This window comes from Mirounga angustirostris, unplaced genomic scaffold (assembly GCF_029215605.1).
Source record: "Mirounga angustirostris isolate CCGP_5_RB_7025 unplaced genomic scaffold, mMirAng1.0.hap1 SCAF_11, whole genome shotgun sequence".
Taxonomy (NCBI): domain Eukaryota; kingdom Metazoa; phylum Chordata; class Mammalia; order Carnivora; family Phocidae; genus Mirounga; species Mirounga angustirostris.
The window spans coordinates 18,184,031-18,197,952 of NW_026991719.1; the positions used below are offsets into that span (position 1 = coordinate 18,184,031).

Consider the following 13,922-nt stretch of genomic DNA (forward strand, 5'->3'; position numbering starts at 1 on the left):
TGAGCCAAAGGCAGATGCCTAACGACTGAGCTACCCAGCGTTCCTGGATCTTCTTTTTCTATCTTTTCAAAAATATGTAAAAAAATATGGGGCGCTTGGGTGGAGCTGGTTAAGTGGCTGCCTCTTGATTTTGGCTCAGGTCATGATCTCAGTATCCTGGGATGGAGCCCTGCATTGGACTCCGTGCTTAGCAGGGAGTCTGCTTCAGGGTTCTCTCTCCCTCTGCCCCCCCCCCCCCCGCTCTCTCTCTCTTTCTCTAAAATAAATAAAAATAAATAAATCTTTAAAAAATATGTAAAAATACATCAGATGTCTACACGAATTATGGTTTTGCCCATAATTTTTGTTTGCAAAAGCATTATCTATAGCATGGAATGGGAAGGATATAATCTATAGGATATTAGAAATAAAGCAATAAATATTCTATGGTTTTGTCATTCCATATTCCTGCAACTATCTTTAAGAGTTGATAGGTAAAATGTAAAACCTTAGCCTGATGTATATCTCTTTTATATGGTCCATAGAAATCGGGGTACCAGTGTCTTTGTCTTTAGACAATTGTATTTCATTATTACTATTACACTCCTTTTGTGTATTCCATTGTCCAGTATAATTTTATCCCCATATATTTTTCTTCTGAAATTTATATGAGACCTCTTCATACCTTGTCCAGTAAATCCTTCCCCAAACACAGACCACAGGAACACCCTAAGGTCATGGTAAGAAGAATTTAAAGCACTTGAATGACACTCTTCGTTTATTCAAGTAGTTGTATATATAGCAACACAGTCATTTACATAGATGTAATGATCTGCTCAGCGCATGCCACTTGGACAATAGTCTTAGCCCATAAGGAGCTTAAAATCTTGTTGGGAGATAAGTTGTGTGAACTCATGCTTTCAGGGCTCAATCAGTTAACAAATGGTGACCTAGACAAGTATAAATGCCAGGGGGTGGTGGGGACTGTGGAGAACTAGTCATTCTACACCTCATTTAAAGGAATTCCAATTCAGTCCTTTTAAAAGCCATCATGTTGGGCAAATGAAACATTTTTATGGGAAAAATCAACCCAGTGGTTACAACTTAATCTATGGACAACCAACTTTTCAGTGTTTCATTTATCTACTGCTGTGTACAAACCACTCTAAGATTTTTTAGAGGCTTAAAACAACAAGAATTACTCATTTCTCTCTCTCTCTCTCTCTCTCTCTCTCTCTCTCTCTCTCTCTCTCTCTCAGCTCTGGCAGTCACTGGGCTCAGCTGGGTGTCTGTTGCTTCCGGTCTTTCATGTAATTGTAGTTAGAGAGTGGCTGGGGCTGGAGTCGTGGGGGAGGCTTCTCTCATGTCCAGTGGCTGATGATGGCTGTTGGCTGGAATGTCTCCTATGGCTTTGTGTACTGGGCTTCTTTACAGCATGCTGATTGAGCAAGAAGCGTCAAAGAGCAAGTTCCTGAGAAAGAGAGGTGGAAGGGAGCATGTTTGTACACCAGGGGGAGGTTGTACTGCCTTTAATTGCCTAGCTTGGGAAGGCCCGTGGTGTCATTTCCATTGCATTTTATGTTGTAGAACCAAGTCACCAAGGCTAGCCCATAATCCAGAGAAGAGGAATTTAGACTCCACTTCTTAACGGGAGGAGTGTGAAAAAAATTGCAAACACGTATTAAAACCAGGGTTGGTAGCCTTATGTTAGAGAATAGCAAAACTAAATATACAATAAACTTGGATATAATGAGGGAGATAGACAAAATATTTAATGGCTGGTGTGGCATGGGCACTGACCAATAAGAAGAAATAATAGCACCCACAAGTGGTAGGATCTACTGGGGCAGCAACTTAATATCCATTCTGGGTATAATCAAGGCTCCAGACATACCTTAGAGACAGCAAGAGCGCTGGGAAGTCAGGATAGGTGAGATCATGTGTTTGAAATAAGATGTTTTAGGTACTCTTGCTGAAGCTTCAGAGGCCCGATCGGGCCCCATCCGATTGTTTGATTTCTTTGTTTTGTCCACCTTTGTCCATCAGGAGTTAGAAACATTTTTCCTGCAGGGACCCTTATCCTCATGTTTTGCAAGTTCATTCTTTGCTAAAAGGAGGGGGGAGTTGGGAGGGAGGGGAAGAGAAGGGATGAGCTCTAAGAATACACATCATCTTTGGTACATAGTATGCTTCAGCCCAATATCATTTAGAAGCCAAGTTGAGAGGCACCTGGATTCTCCCCTCTTGACTCAAACTTCAGGCATAGAAATGCTGGGTTCTTTAGGTAATGTGTTAATTTTCTGTTGCTGCTGTAACAAATTACCACAGCGTTAGCAATTCAAAACACGAATATATTATCTCACAGTTCTGGAGGTCAGAAGTACAGGATGGCTTAGCTGGTTCTTCAGATCCAGGTTTCATAAGGCTGGAGTCAAGGTGTCAGCTGGCTGGGCTCATAGCTGGAGGCTCTGGGAAGAATCCTGTTCCAGGCTCATTGAGGTGTTGGCAGCTCCACTACCTGGTAGTTTTAGAACTGCCATCCCTACTTCCTTGCTGGCTGTCAGTTGGGAGCCACCATTCCCTTCTCGAGGCTTCTCTCTGGTCCTTGCACCGTGGTCCCTACATCTCAGCCAGCAACAGCATGTCAGATCCTTTTGACTCTTGGAATCTGATTTCCTCCACTGCATCTCTGGGGTTCCAGCCACAGAAGGGTCTCTGCTTTTAAGGACTAGTGATGAGATTGGGCCCACCTGGATATCCAGGATAATCTCCTTGTTTTAAGCTTTAACCTTAATTTTATTTGCAGAGTCCTTTTGGGGATGTAATGTAACCTATTCACAGGATCCAGGGATTAGGACATGAACATCTTTTGGGGCACCCTAATTCTACCTACTCCAGGGAGTGACATTATGACAGTAAAGGGGCTTTTGCTTCCACTTGTTTCCTCAAGAAAGTAGACCAGTCAGCAGGTTTGTTTGCTAAACATTAGGGCTTACTGAAATACTATTCCTAAATCCGAAGGAAAAGAATACGCATTTTATGGAAAGGAGTATAGGTTTCAGTTTTGACTAGAAGAGGCACTCATTTTCTTGATTGCTAGGAATGTCTCCAGCATGATGTAATGCTTAAGAGAACTGGTTTGGAAAAAAAAAAAAAAAGAGAACTGGTTTGAAGTCAGACCAGACCTTGGGCAGGTATATAATGCTTGTTAAGTCTCACTGTCCTTGTCTGTGAGATAGGCTAGTAATTCCTATAGTTGCTGTGGGGAAGAAAACCCGAGGAATAGGGCGTGCTTAGGGCATCATGAGTGCTCAGTGAATGTTCGCTGCCACTGCTATGACTACTAATAATAGTAACAGAAGGACCTATTCGTAGACTTCTTTAGGGGGAGAAGGTATGTGCGGATTAACTAGAGTCAACACTTGGATTTCCTACTAATTTTGTATTAGTCTGACATAAATTATTAGCTTGTCATAATTCTTCTATTAGGTGTAAACTATTAAAATGATTGTTCTGAAAAGGGATTTATATGAGTTTATTTTAAACAATTTAGCTTAAGACAACTTGGTTTTCATCATAAAGGGTGGAAACTCACAGGTATCTAAATTAGGGGTCAGCACTGCAGCACTGTGGGCTAAATCTTGCCTGATGCCTATTTTTGTAGGGCCCGTGAGCGCAGAGTGATTTTGAGAAAGAAATATTTGCAGTCGATTTGAGATAAGCACTAACCTTGAATCCCAATTAAGCAAAAATGTTATTCTGCCTCAAAAGAATTCCATTCTTCTCATTAATGGGCTGTCTTAAAAAAAGTTGTACTCAGTACATTTTTAATTTCATCAGTAACATTTTGTGGAAGCTTTGCTCTTACTCCAGAAGAACCTACATAACATCTCTGGTTCTTGCCTCTTTGCCTGCAAAATGCCTAAATGTTTACCATCTGACTCTTGACAGAAAAAAATTTGCCAAGCCCTGATCTAAGTAATCTATGCATTTCAAATGGAATGTAGACTCTTTATAGCTGGAAGATACTCCCACGATCTCTTAATGCAGTACCTTAATTTTATAGCTAAAACCATAGCCCAGGAAGGTGGGCAGCTATTCCAACACAACCCAGCTACTTAGTGAGAGGGGCAGGATGAGCCATTAGATCTTTTGGTGCTTAAATCTGTGATCTCCGGGGCACCTGGGTGGCTCAGTCAGTTAAGCGTCTGCCTTCAGCTTAGGTCATGATCTTGGGGTCCTGGGATGGAGCCCCGCATCGGGCTCACCTCTCAGTCAGCGGCGAGTCTGCTTCTCCCTCTCCCTCTGATCTCTCTCGCTTTCTGTCTCTCAAAGAAATAAATAAAATCTTAAAAAAAATAAATCCGTGAACTCGCGACTGGAGCAGGCAGACCCTCTGGAGGTAGCATAGGCACACTTTAGTCTTGTCTCTTTACGTGGGCCTCTTCACTGTCATCAATCTAAAACCTCTAATGGACAGTTCAGAGGTGATGCATCATACAAACTTAGCTGTCCCATGGACCCGTTGAACAGGACCTGCCGAACATGAGCTTGTTGCTGTTTCCATCTCTAGGGAGAGCCCTTTAGATTCTAGAATTTCTCCTTAAACCTATTTCAGAAGCACCGGTGCTGACTTTTTCCATAAAGTTAGTAACAGTGAATAGCCAGGCATGTTAATATATTCTCATTGAACTCTGTTCAGTTTAGGATGAGATTGTTCATTGAACGGAGCAATAACCCTAAACTGAGGTGATAATTTGCCTACGTACCCTGCTTCCCCATTGTTCCCTGGTTATTTGCTAATAAATCCCGCCACATTGTGTTCGTTCTTGCTGCCCTCCCTCCTGGATAATGATGATTGCCTGGTGGTATTTGCTTCTCTTTCTACAGGTGGTTCACGAATCCAACGACCGTCAATGCCTTCTACAGTGCATCCACCAACCAGATCCGTGAGTACCCAGCTTCTTGTCTCCTTGTTAACCTGGTACAAAATGGAAGGAACCCTTCCCTCACTATGATTTCTTTATTGCCCTCCAAAAGTGATCAGGTATGTTGGTGAGGGCAGTTTCCGTTTCTCTCCCCATATGCCCGATTTTCCTCTCTCCCTTCACCTTATTGAGTAGACAAACAAACAAACAAATGACAATAAATACAACTACAGTGCAGTTGGCCATGAAAAGGAGCAAGCTTCCACTTTTCTTTCATCACGATCTTAATGATTTTGTCCAAACCATTTGTCTCTTTCTAGGATTGATGGGAAAAACAAGCGGGCGGCTGGGCCGATGACAGAACCTGAGGGGACTGTCTATAAACAAAAGCTTGGCAATGTTCTGATTAGCCTTAGGATGTAAAGTCTTAAGTTGCTTTTATTTACATGTGTTGAGTAGATAAAATTATAAATGCCATGATAAGTTTAAAAAATGATTAAAGATCAGATTAAATAAAAAAACGTGACAGCACCAAGTGTTGGCAGCAGGGACACACGTACCTACGCTGGTGGAAAGGTAAATTGGTTCACCCACTTTGCAGAGCAGTTGGGTGAAGCCTGGGGAAGCGGAAGGTGTCCCTGCACATCTCTGACCGTCATGTGCACTCCTGGCATGGGCCTCAGTGCTGTGTTTTCTCAGTGTGGTCTTGGGACCAATGGCAATGGCATCATGGGGAGATTTGTTAGAAATGCCAATTCTTGGGCCCCACCTTAGATCTATAGTTCACAAACCCTGGACATGGAGCTCAGAAATCTGTTTTATTAAGGCTTCTGGGTGACTCTGACATAGCTTGAGAACCACTGCCTAGAGGTCTCACCTGAGAGCCCACCTGAGGAGGCCCATGTGAGAATGCTCATACCAGTGTTTATAATAGCAGAAAAAGGGGAATAAGCTCCGTGTCCCTCTGCAGGAACATGGCTCAAGTGTGGCATGTTCACCCAAAAGAATTCCAGATAGCACTGAATAATGAATGACCTGGAGCAGCGTGTATTAACGTGGGTACAGTTTACAAATATTGGTTGTGTGGGGAAAAAGACCACTGGGGAAAATACATCGAGTATGATACCATATAAAAAGTTGAAGAGCGTGCAAAAACACTTCTCTATATTGCCTAGAGGTATATCCTCTTGAGTGAAAGTATGAAGACATTCATGAGAACGACAGACTTTTGAGTTCAGGTTGGCAGTGACCTGTTGTGGGGAGGGTGGGCCGCTCCTGCTCAGGCCTTGGCTGGTTTCTCATCCCTCCTTGTCTTCCATCTTCACTCCCTTGCGTGGTGATAACATCTAATCTCATGCTTTTAAGCATGCACTTTGTTGAATGTGGGGAATGGAACTTACAAAGACTTGCCACCCTTGGCCATAGGCCCATCTCCTCCTCACTAGATACCCTTCATAGCCTCCTCGCTGGTCTCCCCGCTTCTGTCCGTATCCCCCTTCAGTCTGTTCTAAATCTCATATTGCAGCCATTTAAACATGTTTTACAATCCTCTCAGGTCCCTCCTTTGCTCAGAACCGGTTATCAGCTTCCCTTCTCATTTAGAATAAAAACCAAATTACTTATAATGGCCCTCAGGCCTCTTACTGCTGTCTTATGTCACCTCTGTTCCAGCCACACTGGCCTCCTTCCTGTTCCTAGAACATGAGACTCTTCTGTCCTAGCATTTATATTAGAGGCTCTTTGCCTTGGAAAATTCCCCAAGTGATCTGCATAGTTCATGCTCCCATTTCCTTCAAATCTTTGCTTGAATGCCACCTTCTCAGTGAGGTGCCTTGCCTGCCCTCTGTTGATCCTCCCTGCTGGCCCTCATCCTAGCAGGACTCCCTGGCCGGAGAGGACACAGCTCTGGAGCTATGGCTGCCAACTCCCAGCAGGCACAGCACATTAAAGTCGCCCTCGTGTGGCCACTTTTGGGAATGGCAGTCTCTGAAGGACTGGTCTGAGAGCATAATGAATAGAAGGAAAACAAGCGGATGGTGGTAATTTTTGATTTCTACATTACTTTGTACAACCAAATCAGTTGTTAAATATGTTGAATATGTTGAATGTCACTCCTTACTATAGAAATACTCATTATTATCATGAAAATACCATTGCTTTCTTTTTTTCCTCCCAGTGTTATTGAGATAATTGACAGTGTATGTATGTAACATGTGCATCATGATGTTTTCATATAGCTCCAACTTGAGAACTAAGATGCATATGTTACATAGGAACTTAAGATAGTTGAGATTTTATTTTATTTTATTTTATTTTATTTATTTATTTTTTTTGGAGAGAGAGAGAATGAGTGGGGGAGGGAGGGGTAGAGAGAGAGGGAGAGAGAGAATCTTAAGCAGGCTCCATGTCCAGCGTGGAGCCCGACGCGGGGCTCGATCTCACAACCCTGAGATCATGACCTGAGCTGAAATCAAGAGTCGGACACTTAACTGACTGAGCCGCCCAGGTGCCCCAAGATATTTGAGATTTTAATTATAACTACTATTTATAATAAGAATTATATGTGAATTATAATATTAGTTGGGATAACCTATTGGGCAATAGAAAATTCTTTGGATTATCCTTTTCTCTAAAAATCCCCACTTTTTATTTTATTTTTTTAAAAGATTTTACTTATTTATTAGAGAGAGAGCACAAGCAGGGGGTGGGGGCAGAGGGAGAGGGAAAAGCAGATTCCCTGCTCAGCAGGGAGCCAAGTTCGGGGCTCGATCTGAGGACCCTGAGATCATGACCTGAGCCAAAGGCAGATGCTTAACTGACTGAACCACCCAGGTTTTTATTTTGAACTACTTTAAAACATAGTAAAAAGTTACAAAACTACAACACTGTTGCCAACCACCCCACTGTTAGCGTGTAACTGTAGTGCAATGATCAGAACCAGAAAATTAACATTGGTATAACACCATTAATTAAACTCAAGGCCTTACTGAAATGTCACTAGTTTTGCCACTCATGTTCTTTTTCTGCTTCAGAATCCTATCAAGATCCCCCATTACATTTAGTCATTATTTCTTCTTAGTCTCCTACAGAGTGTAATAGTTCTTTAGTCTTTCTTTGTCTTTCACGACTTTGACGCCTTTGAAGAGTACTGGCCAGTTAGTTTGTGGAAGGTCCCTCAATTTGTGTTTGTCTCAGGTTTCCACACGATTGGACTGAAGCTAATGCATTTGGGACATGAATGTCACAGGAGTGATGTTGTGTCCTCCTTAGTGCATCATATCATCAGGTTTATGCTATCAGTGTGTCTTCTTGCTGGTGATGTGACGTTACCCTTGATCACTTGGAGAAGGTGGATTCTGCTGGGTTGCTCCACCATAAAGTTGCTATTCCCCTGCCTTATTAGGTGGTAATTATCTTGGGAACTGTATTGCTGAGACTGCATGTATCCTGTTTTTCTCCAATCTTTCCCTCACTGATTTTAGCATCCATTAGTAAAACTTGCATGCAGCAAGTGTCCCTGTACTGTTTGCTCACTGTTAATTTCCATTTCTTTCCTTCCATTTGTATTGCTGTGAATTCTCTTGTAAGGAAGGGGTTGCCCATTCACCCATGGGTATTTTATTCTGTGGGTTCTAATCCAGTACTATCATTTTCTATGTCATTGCTCAAAGTGTTTGGCTCTGGCCATGAGGAGCTCTCATGGGTTTGCTGCTAGGATCTTGCGTCACAGTGCTCCTCAACTTACTTTTTGCTAATTGAAGCAGATGCCTGCTGAGCTCCTTGAGCTACTGCGTTCTTTCTGTGCAGGGGGGTAAGTCCCTCTCTTAGCCTGGATCCCAGTTGCCCAGCTTTTCTGTTGGGAGCTTTCAGACTTGACTCATAGAACATTTCTTCTTCCAGACGGGGTCCAGAAACCAGCAGGAGTCAGACTGGGTGCAGCATAGAAGGGTTGGACTGGGTCTAGAAACTGCCCGGATTTGGACTAGATTATCCATTTTATTTATTTATTTATTTATTATATTTTATTTATCTGACAGAGAGAGACACAGTGAGAGAGGGAACACAAGCAGGGGGAGTGGGAGAGGGAGAAGCAGGCTCCTCGCTGAACAGGGAGCCCGATGCGGGGCTCCATCCCAGAACCCTGGGATCATGACCCGAGCTGAATGCAGATGCTTAACAACTGAACCACCTAGGCGCCCCTAGATTATCAATTTTAAAAGATGTTTTATTATGTAATAGTTGGCACATGCCAAAGAACATACGTAACATGTTAAAACATATAAATTATATTCATGTGAACCTCTCACCCAACCAAGAACTAGGACATTCCCGATATCATTGCATCTGTCCATGCTTCTCCCCCTCCCATTCGTCTTGCTCACCACAGAGGTAACCACTTTTCTGATACTCATGTCTATCATTTTCTTTTTTTAAAATAAATTTTAAGCCATTTATTTTTATAGCATAATAAGGTGGTATCATACTGCATGCAGTCTAAAGCAACTTTGTTTTTTTAATCTACATGTCATTAAGATTCATCCATGTAGCATGTGACAGTGGGGTTTTCGTTTTCCCTGCTGTACAATATTCCATTGTATGACTGTACCTCAAATTACTTACCTGTACTTTATCTGTTGACAGACCTATGTGTTCTCCTACCCCAGGGTTTTGGTATTATGAACAGTGTCACAGTGTCGCTGTGAATATTCTTGTTCATGTCCCCTGAGATGAATGTTTAGGGTGTATACTAGGAGTGAAATTACTGGCCTATAGGGCGTGCAAATACTCACCTTTACCAGAGAACACCAAATGGGTGGCAAAGAGAGTGTTCTAAAGTACAGAAGTGTTTTCACCAACTCTCATTTTTATCACCTCTTGGCACTGGTAGACTTGATTTTCCCCAGTGTAGTGGCATTGAGATAGATTGTTCACAGAGTCTTCCCACGCTCACTTCCCAATGTCAGTGAATGCTTACGGCTGCTTTGGGGATTTAAATATGCCTAATAATAATCTGCCTCTGGGATTCACTCCTGCTCAGCCTTTTTCTTGTCTGGGTAGAGCTGATCCTAGCACAGGTTTGCTGAAGAAACAGCCCTTTCAGGGTAACCCAGTGGTTTCTTGAAAGCTCATGAACAGGGGGGTTTGAAATGAACAATTTGAAGCAGTGTTTTAATTAAGAGATTCAAGCTGTTTCTATTTTCCTAATGACCAGTGCTTTGCTCTCATTGTAAATTACATTCCCAGGCAAGATGACAAGGAATCCTTTGGGTGACTTTCTCTCTCTCTCTCTTTTCTGATTTTCTGGACCACAAATTAAGACAGGTGGAGTTCCTTTTTAGACATTTCCCCACTGGGTTTGCTGGGACTCCCCCCCACCCCAGCCCAAACCCCCAACTGCCTTCTTTTTCCTTCACTAAAGAAGTGAAAAATTGAGGTGATTTTCTGAAATGAGCATCTTTATTGATTAGGGGCTGATTCTGACAGCGTGTGGCCATCTGTTTAATTGGGTTTCACATCTAAGATGTAACTATACTTAGTAACGTGATTTATGAGAATTTCATTTGGTTCCCATTATCATTTTCTGATTTATGCCACTTAAGTCCGCTTCTGCTCGCAGTAGAGACTTGAGTAGAAAAGACAAAAGCCTATAGGTTTTTGGTTTGTTTTGTTTTTTCTTCGTTAGCAAACTGATGCCTTTGTCTGAAACCCTATGACTTGTGGCCATATTTCAGTGTTAGAATTTTGCAGTGTGGTCATACTTGTTATTTTTCTACCCTCGTCAAGCTGGGTAGCAGTGTCTTCAGACAGAGTGCAGTGTACCATAATAATGATTCAGTCTGCTATATGAGGAGTTATACAGAGGAGCTGTTGCAGAATTTAATTATATTTGAACCGATAAGGTGGTTAAAGAGGACAACAAAGAGCTGGGGCTCTTGTTGCCTGAGCTTGTGCTTTCCTAGCTTTGTGATACCTGCCCAACTGGTCTTCCTGTTGGTATCTCCTGTTACCCAGAAATTCCACCTTCATAAAACAAGTCAGTCCTTAGGCCCACCAAAACACATGAACGTCGAATGTTCATAGGAGCTTTGTTCATAACAACAAAAACCTGGAAAGAACCTAATGTCCACGAACAGAATCGGTAAATAAATTGTGGTATATTCATATAATTGAATATTACACAGCAGTGAAGAACAGACTGCTCCGAGCTACAGTCTGTGACTGAATGCTCAGTGAGACGCTGCATGGTTCCAGCCATGCAAAATTCAGGAGGAGGCAAATGAATCTAAGTGATGGAATTGAAAACAATGGCTACCTTTGTGGGGGGTATTGACTGTGAGGGGGCCCAGGAAACATTTTCCCGATTTGGCAGGTGGTTGTACAGGTGATACATGTATGAAATCTCATCTTGTTCCACTATTACAATTTGTGCCATTACTATATGCATATAATGCAGTGTATGTGTATATATGTATAAGACAGTAACACTCTCATCCCCCCACCATCAAAATTTTTATGACAGCACATAACACACATACACTTTTTTGGGCTTGTAACAACTTACATCAGGCCAGGCCTCCAGAGGCAGAGACCAGGGATTGGCAAACTTTTTCTGTAAAGGGCCAAATAGTAAATGTTTTTGCCTTTGCAAGCCATCCATTCTCTGCTGTCAGTTCTCACCTTTGGCACTGCAGCCGTAGAGAGTTCATAAACAAATGGTCACGGCTGTGTTTTTAGTAAGACTACATGGGCGGTAGTTGGCCAACCCCTGGTATAGAGCTCTGCAAAGGGATGGAACCCAGGGAGACTTGAATAGTATTCTGACCCAGCTTACAAACTACTTTGGATCTAATCAGGTGATGGTACCAGGGGCGGGAGGGTGGTAGAATGAATAGCTCACGTTTGGTTTTCATTTCTACTAACATGGGCTAGTCTTCAGAATAAAATTCATTTCGTGTATTCATTCTCAATGTGTATCTGTAAAATGCTTCATTTCGATGTTGGTTTTTATCATCCTATGTCTTAAATCATATTAAAGAATTACTGCAAGCAAATAAAATCTTGGCTTGAAAACAAGCAAGGACTGAGGGCTAAAACCAAGGATACTATTATCTTTGTTGTAATACCCAAGGGATTTGGTTACCCAGGTTTAATCACAGATATTCTGCTAAAGAACATAAGCCTTTGACCAGAGGCTGGGTTGATGCTGGCCTCAAGCTATAGTATTAATCCTGAAATCAAACATAGATTTGTTTTGCTGTTAAGGAAATGATTATATTTCAAACTGAGAGAATTTCTCATACTTTGTTGACTCTGCCTAAAACCATAAAGTAGAAGCCAAGTTAGCAAATACTCACCTGTGACCTCTAGCGGAATTTAATGAAAGTAAAGCCTTGAATGCGTTTGACACTCTATTTGGGGACAATTTGGGAATAGTCGTCCATGGTTTTGGAGGTAAAAGGAAACTTAAGTGGTCAACTAATCCAAATTTATCATTATCTAGAAGAGATTCTGACACTCACAGCAATTCTTAGGATTTTTTCCTGCTTACTTAGTATTTACGGATCTCCCAATGATTCTTCTTGGTGTTCACTCCGGCGTGTAGTGCCCTCCGACACTGAATAAAGCTGACCCTTGTAACTAATGGGATACCATGGAAATGATGGAGTATGACTTCTGAGGCTGGGTCATAAAAGATATTGTGACCTCTGCCTTGCTCTCTTGGATGGGTCACTCTGGGGGGAAGCCAGCAAGGATGTCATGAGGGCACTCAAGAAGCTGGCGGAGAGGTCCACAGGCGAAGGACTGGAGGCGTCCTGCCCATAACCAGTAACACGTGCGCGCATGCGTCTTGGAAGCAGATTCTCCAGTCCAGCCAAGCCTTCAGACAATGGCAGCCAAAGCTGCCATCTTGACAGCAACTTCTTGAGAGACCCTGAGACAGATCACCCATATAAGAAGTTTCTGAATTCTTGAGTCTGAGAAACTGTGAGATCATAACTGCTTATTGTTTGGAGGTACTATGTTTCAGAATACTTCGTTACACAGCAAGAGAGAACCAACAGAGACATTACAACTTGCTAGATACTGAGTTTGCTGCTAGGTTGTATATTGTAATATACTGTGGCAGTTAAAAGAGTGTGGGCTTTGATGTTGAATCCTGGCTTGGCCACTAATAACTTGTGACCTTGAGCAAGTGCCTTAACATCTTTAAGCCTCAGTATAATGATCTGTAAAGTAGAGATAATAGTAGTGACGGTCCTGTAGAGTTGTCTTGAAGATGGAAGGAGTATATACGGTAAGCAAAAGAGAGACTGGTTTTTAGTAGGTATTCAATAAATCTTAGCTATTAAGTGTCCTTGCTTTTGAGGAGTTGGGAGAGACAGGTGACCGGTCATTTATAAGACACAGTGAGTGTGCAGCAGAAGGTGTGCAATGCATTGTGGGAGCCACAGAGGAGGGATAACTGATCTGGGGCACTCAAGATCAGCTTCAAAGTGACAGTGATGTTTGAGTAGCTATTGAAAGGAAAAAGACATTTTCTAGGCCAATAAGGGAGGTTGGACCCTGCAGGAAGGAGGGGTGCTGGCGCAGAGGTGACAGCAGAGCCTGGCAAAGAAGATCCCTAGGATGGTGAGATGGGCACAGGCTGCATGTGAGGGACATGACACATGGAAGAGGTGGGCGAGGGCCTGGTAAGCCATGCTGAGAAACAGGCCAGGGAAGCTAGGCGAATTTTCTTTGGGAGGCAAGAAATTTAAGTTTTGCTTCCTTCATCTTAAAGCTGGTGGCATCCCTTGGAGAGGGAGAAGAGTGAGGTCACTTAGACCAGTTAGGATTTTGGCAGACGGTTCAAGAGAAGGATGGAGAGGGTCTACGTTTAGGCAGTGACAGTGATTGGAGTAGGGAGTGGCTAAGTTAAATCCCAAAAGCTGGCTCTCAAGTAAGCATGTGGTGGGAATACAGGTGCCAGTTTTCTAACTTGTCCGGCAATGCTGGAAAGGACACCCATAAGAT

At 42.6% G+C, this 13,922-nt stretch overlaps 1 protein-coding gene across 1 annotated transcript in view; it reads left to right on the forward strand.

The window, feature by feature from the left end:
• Positions 1 to 13,922, forward strand: part of PHEX (phosphate regulating endopeptidase X-linked) — a 218,749-nt gene that overhangs the window by 154,302 nt on the left and 50,525 nt on the right. The window contains exon 16 of the mRNA XM_045875938.3: positions 4,870 to 4,928. Coding sequence (XP_045731894.1) covers positions 4,870 to 4,928 — 59 coding nt within the window. The remainder of the gene's footprint in view (positions 1 to 4,869; positions 4,929 to 13,922) is intronic.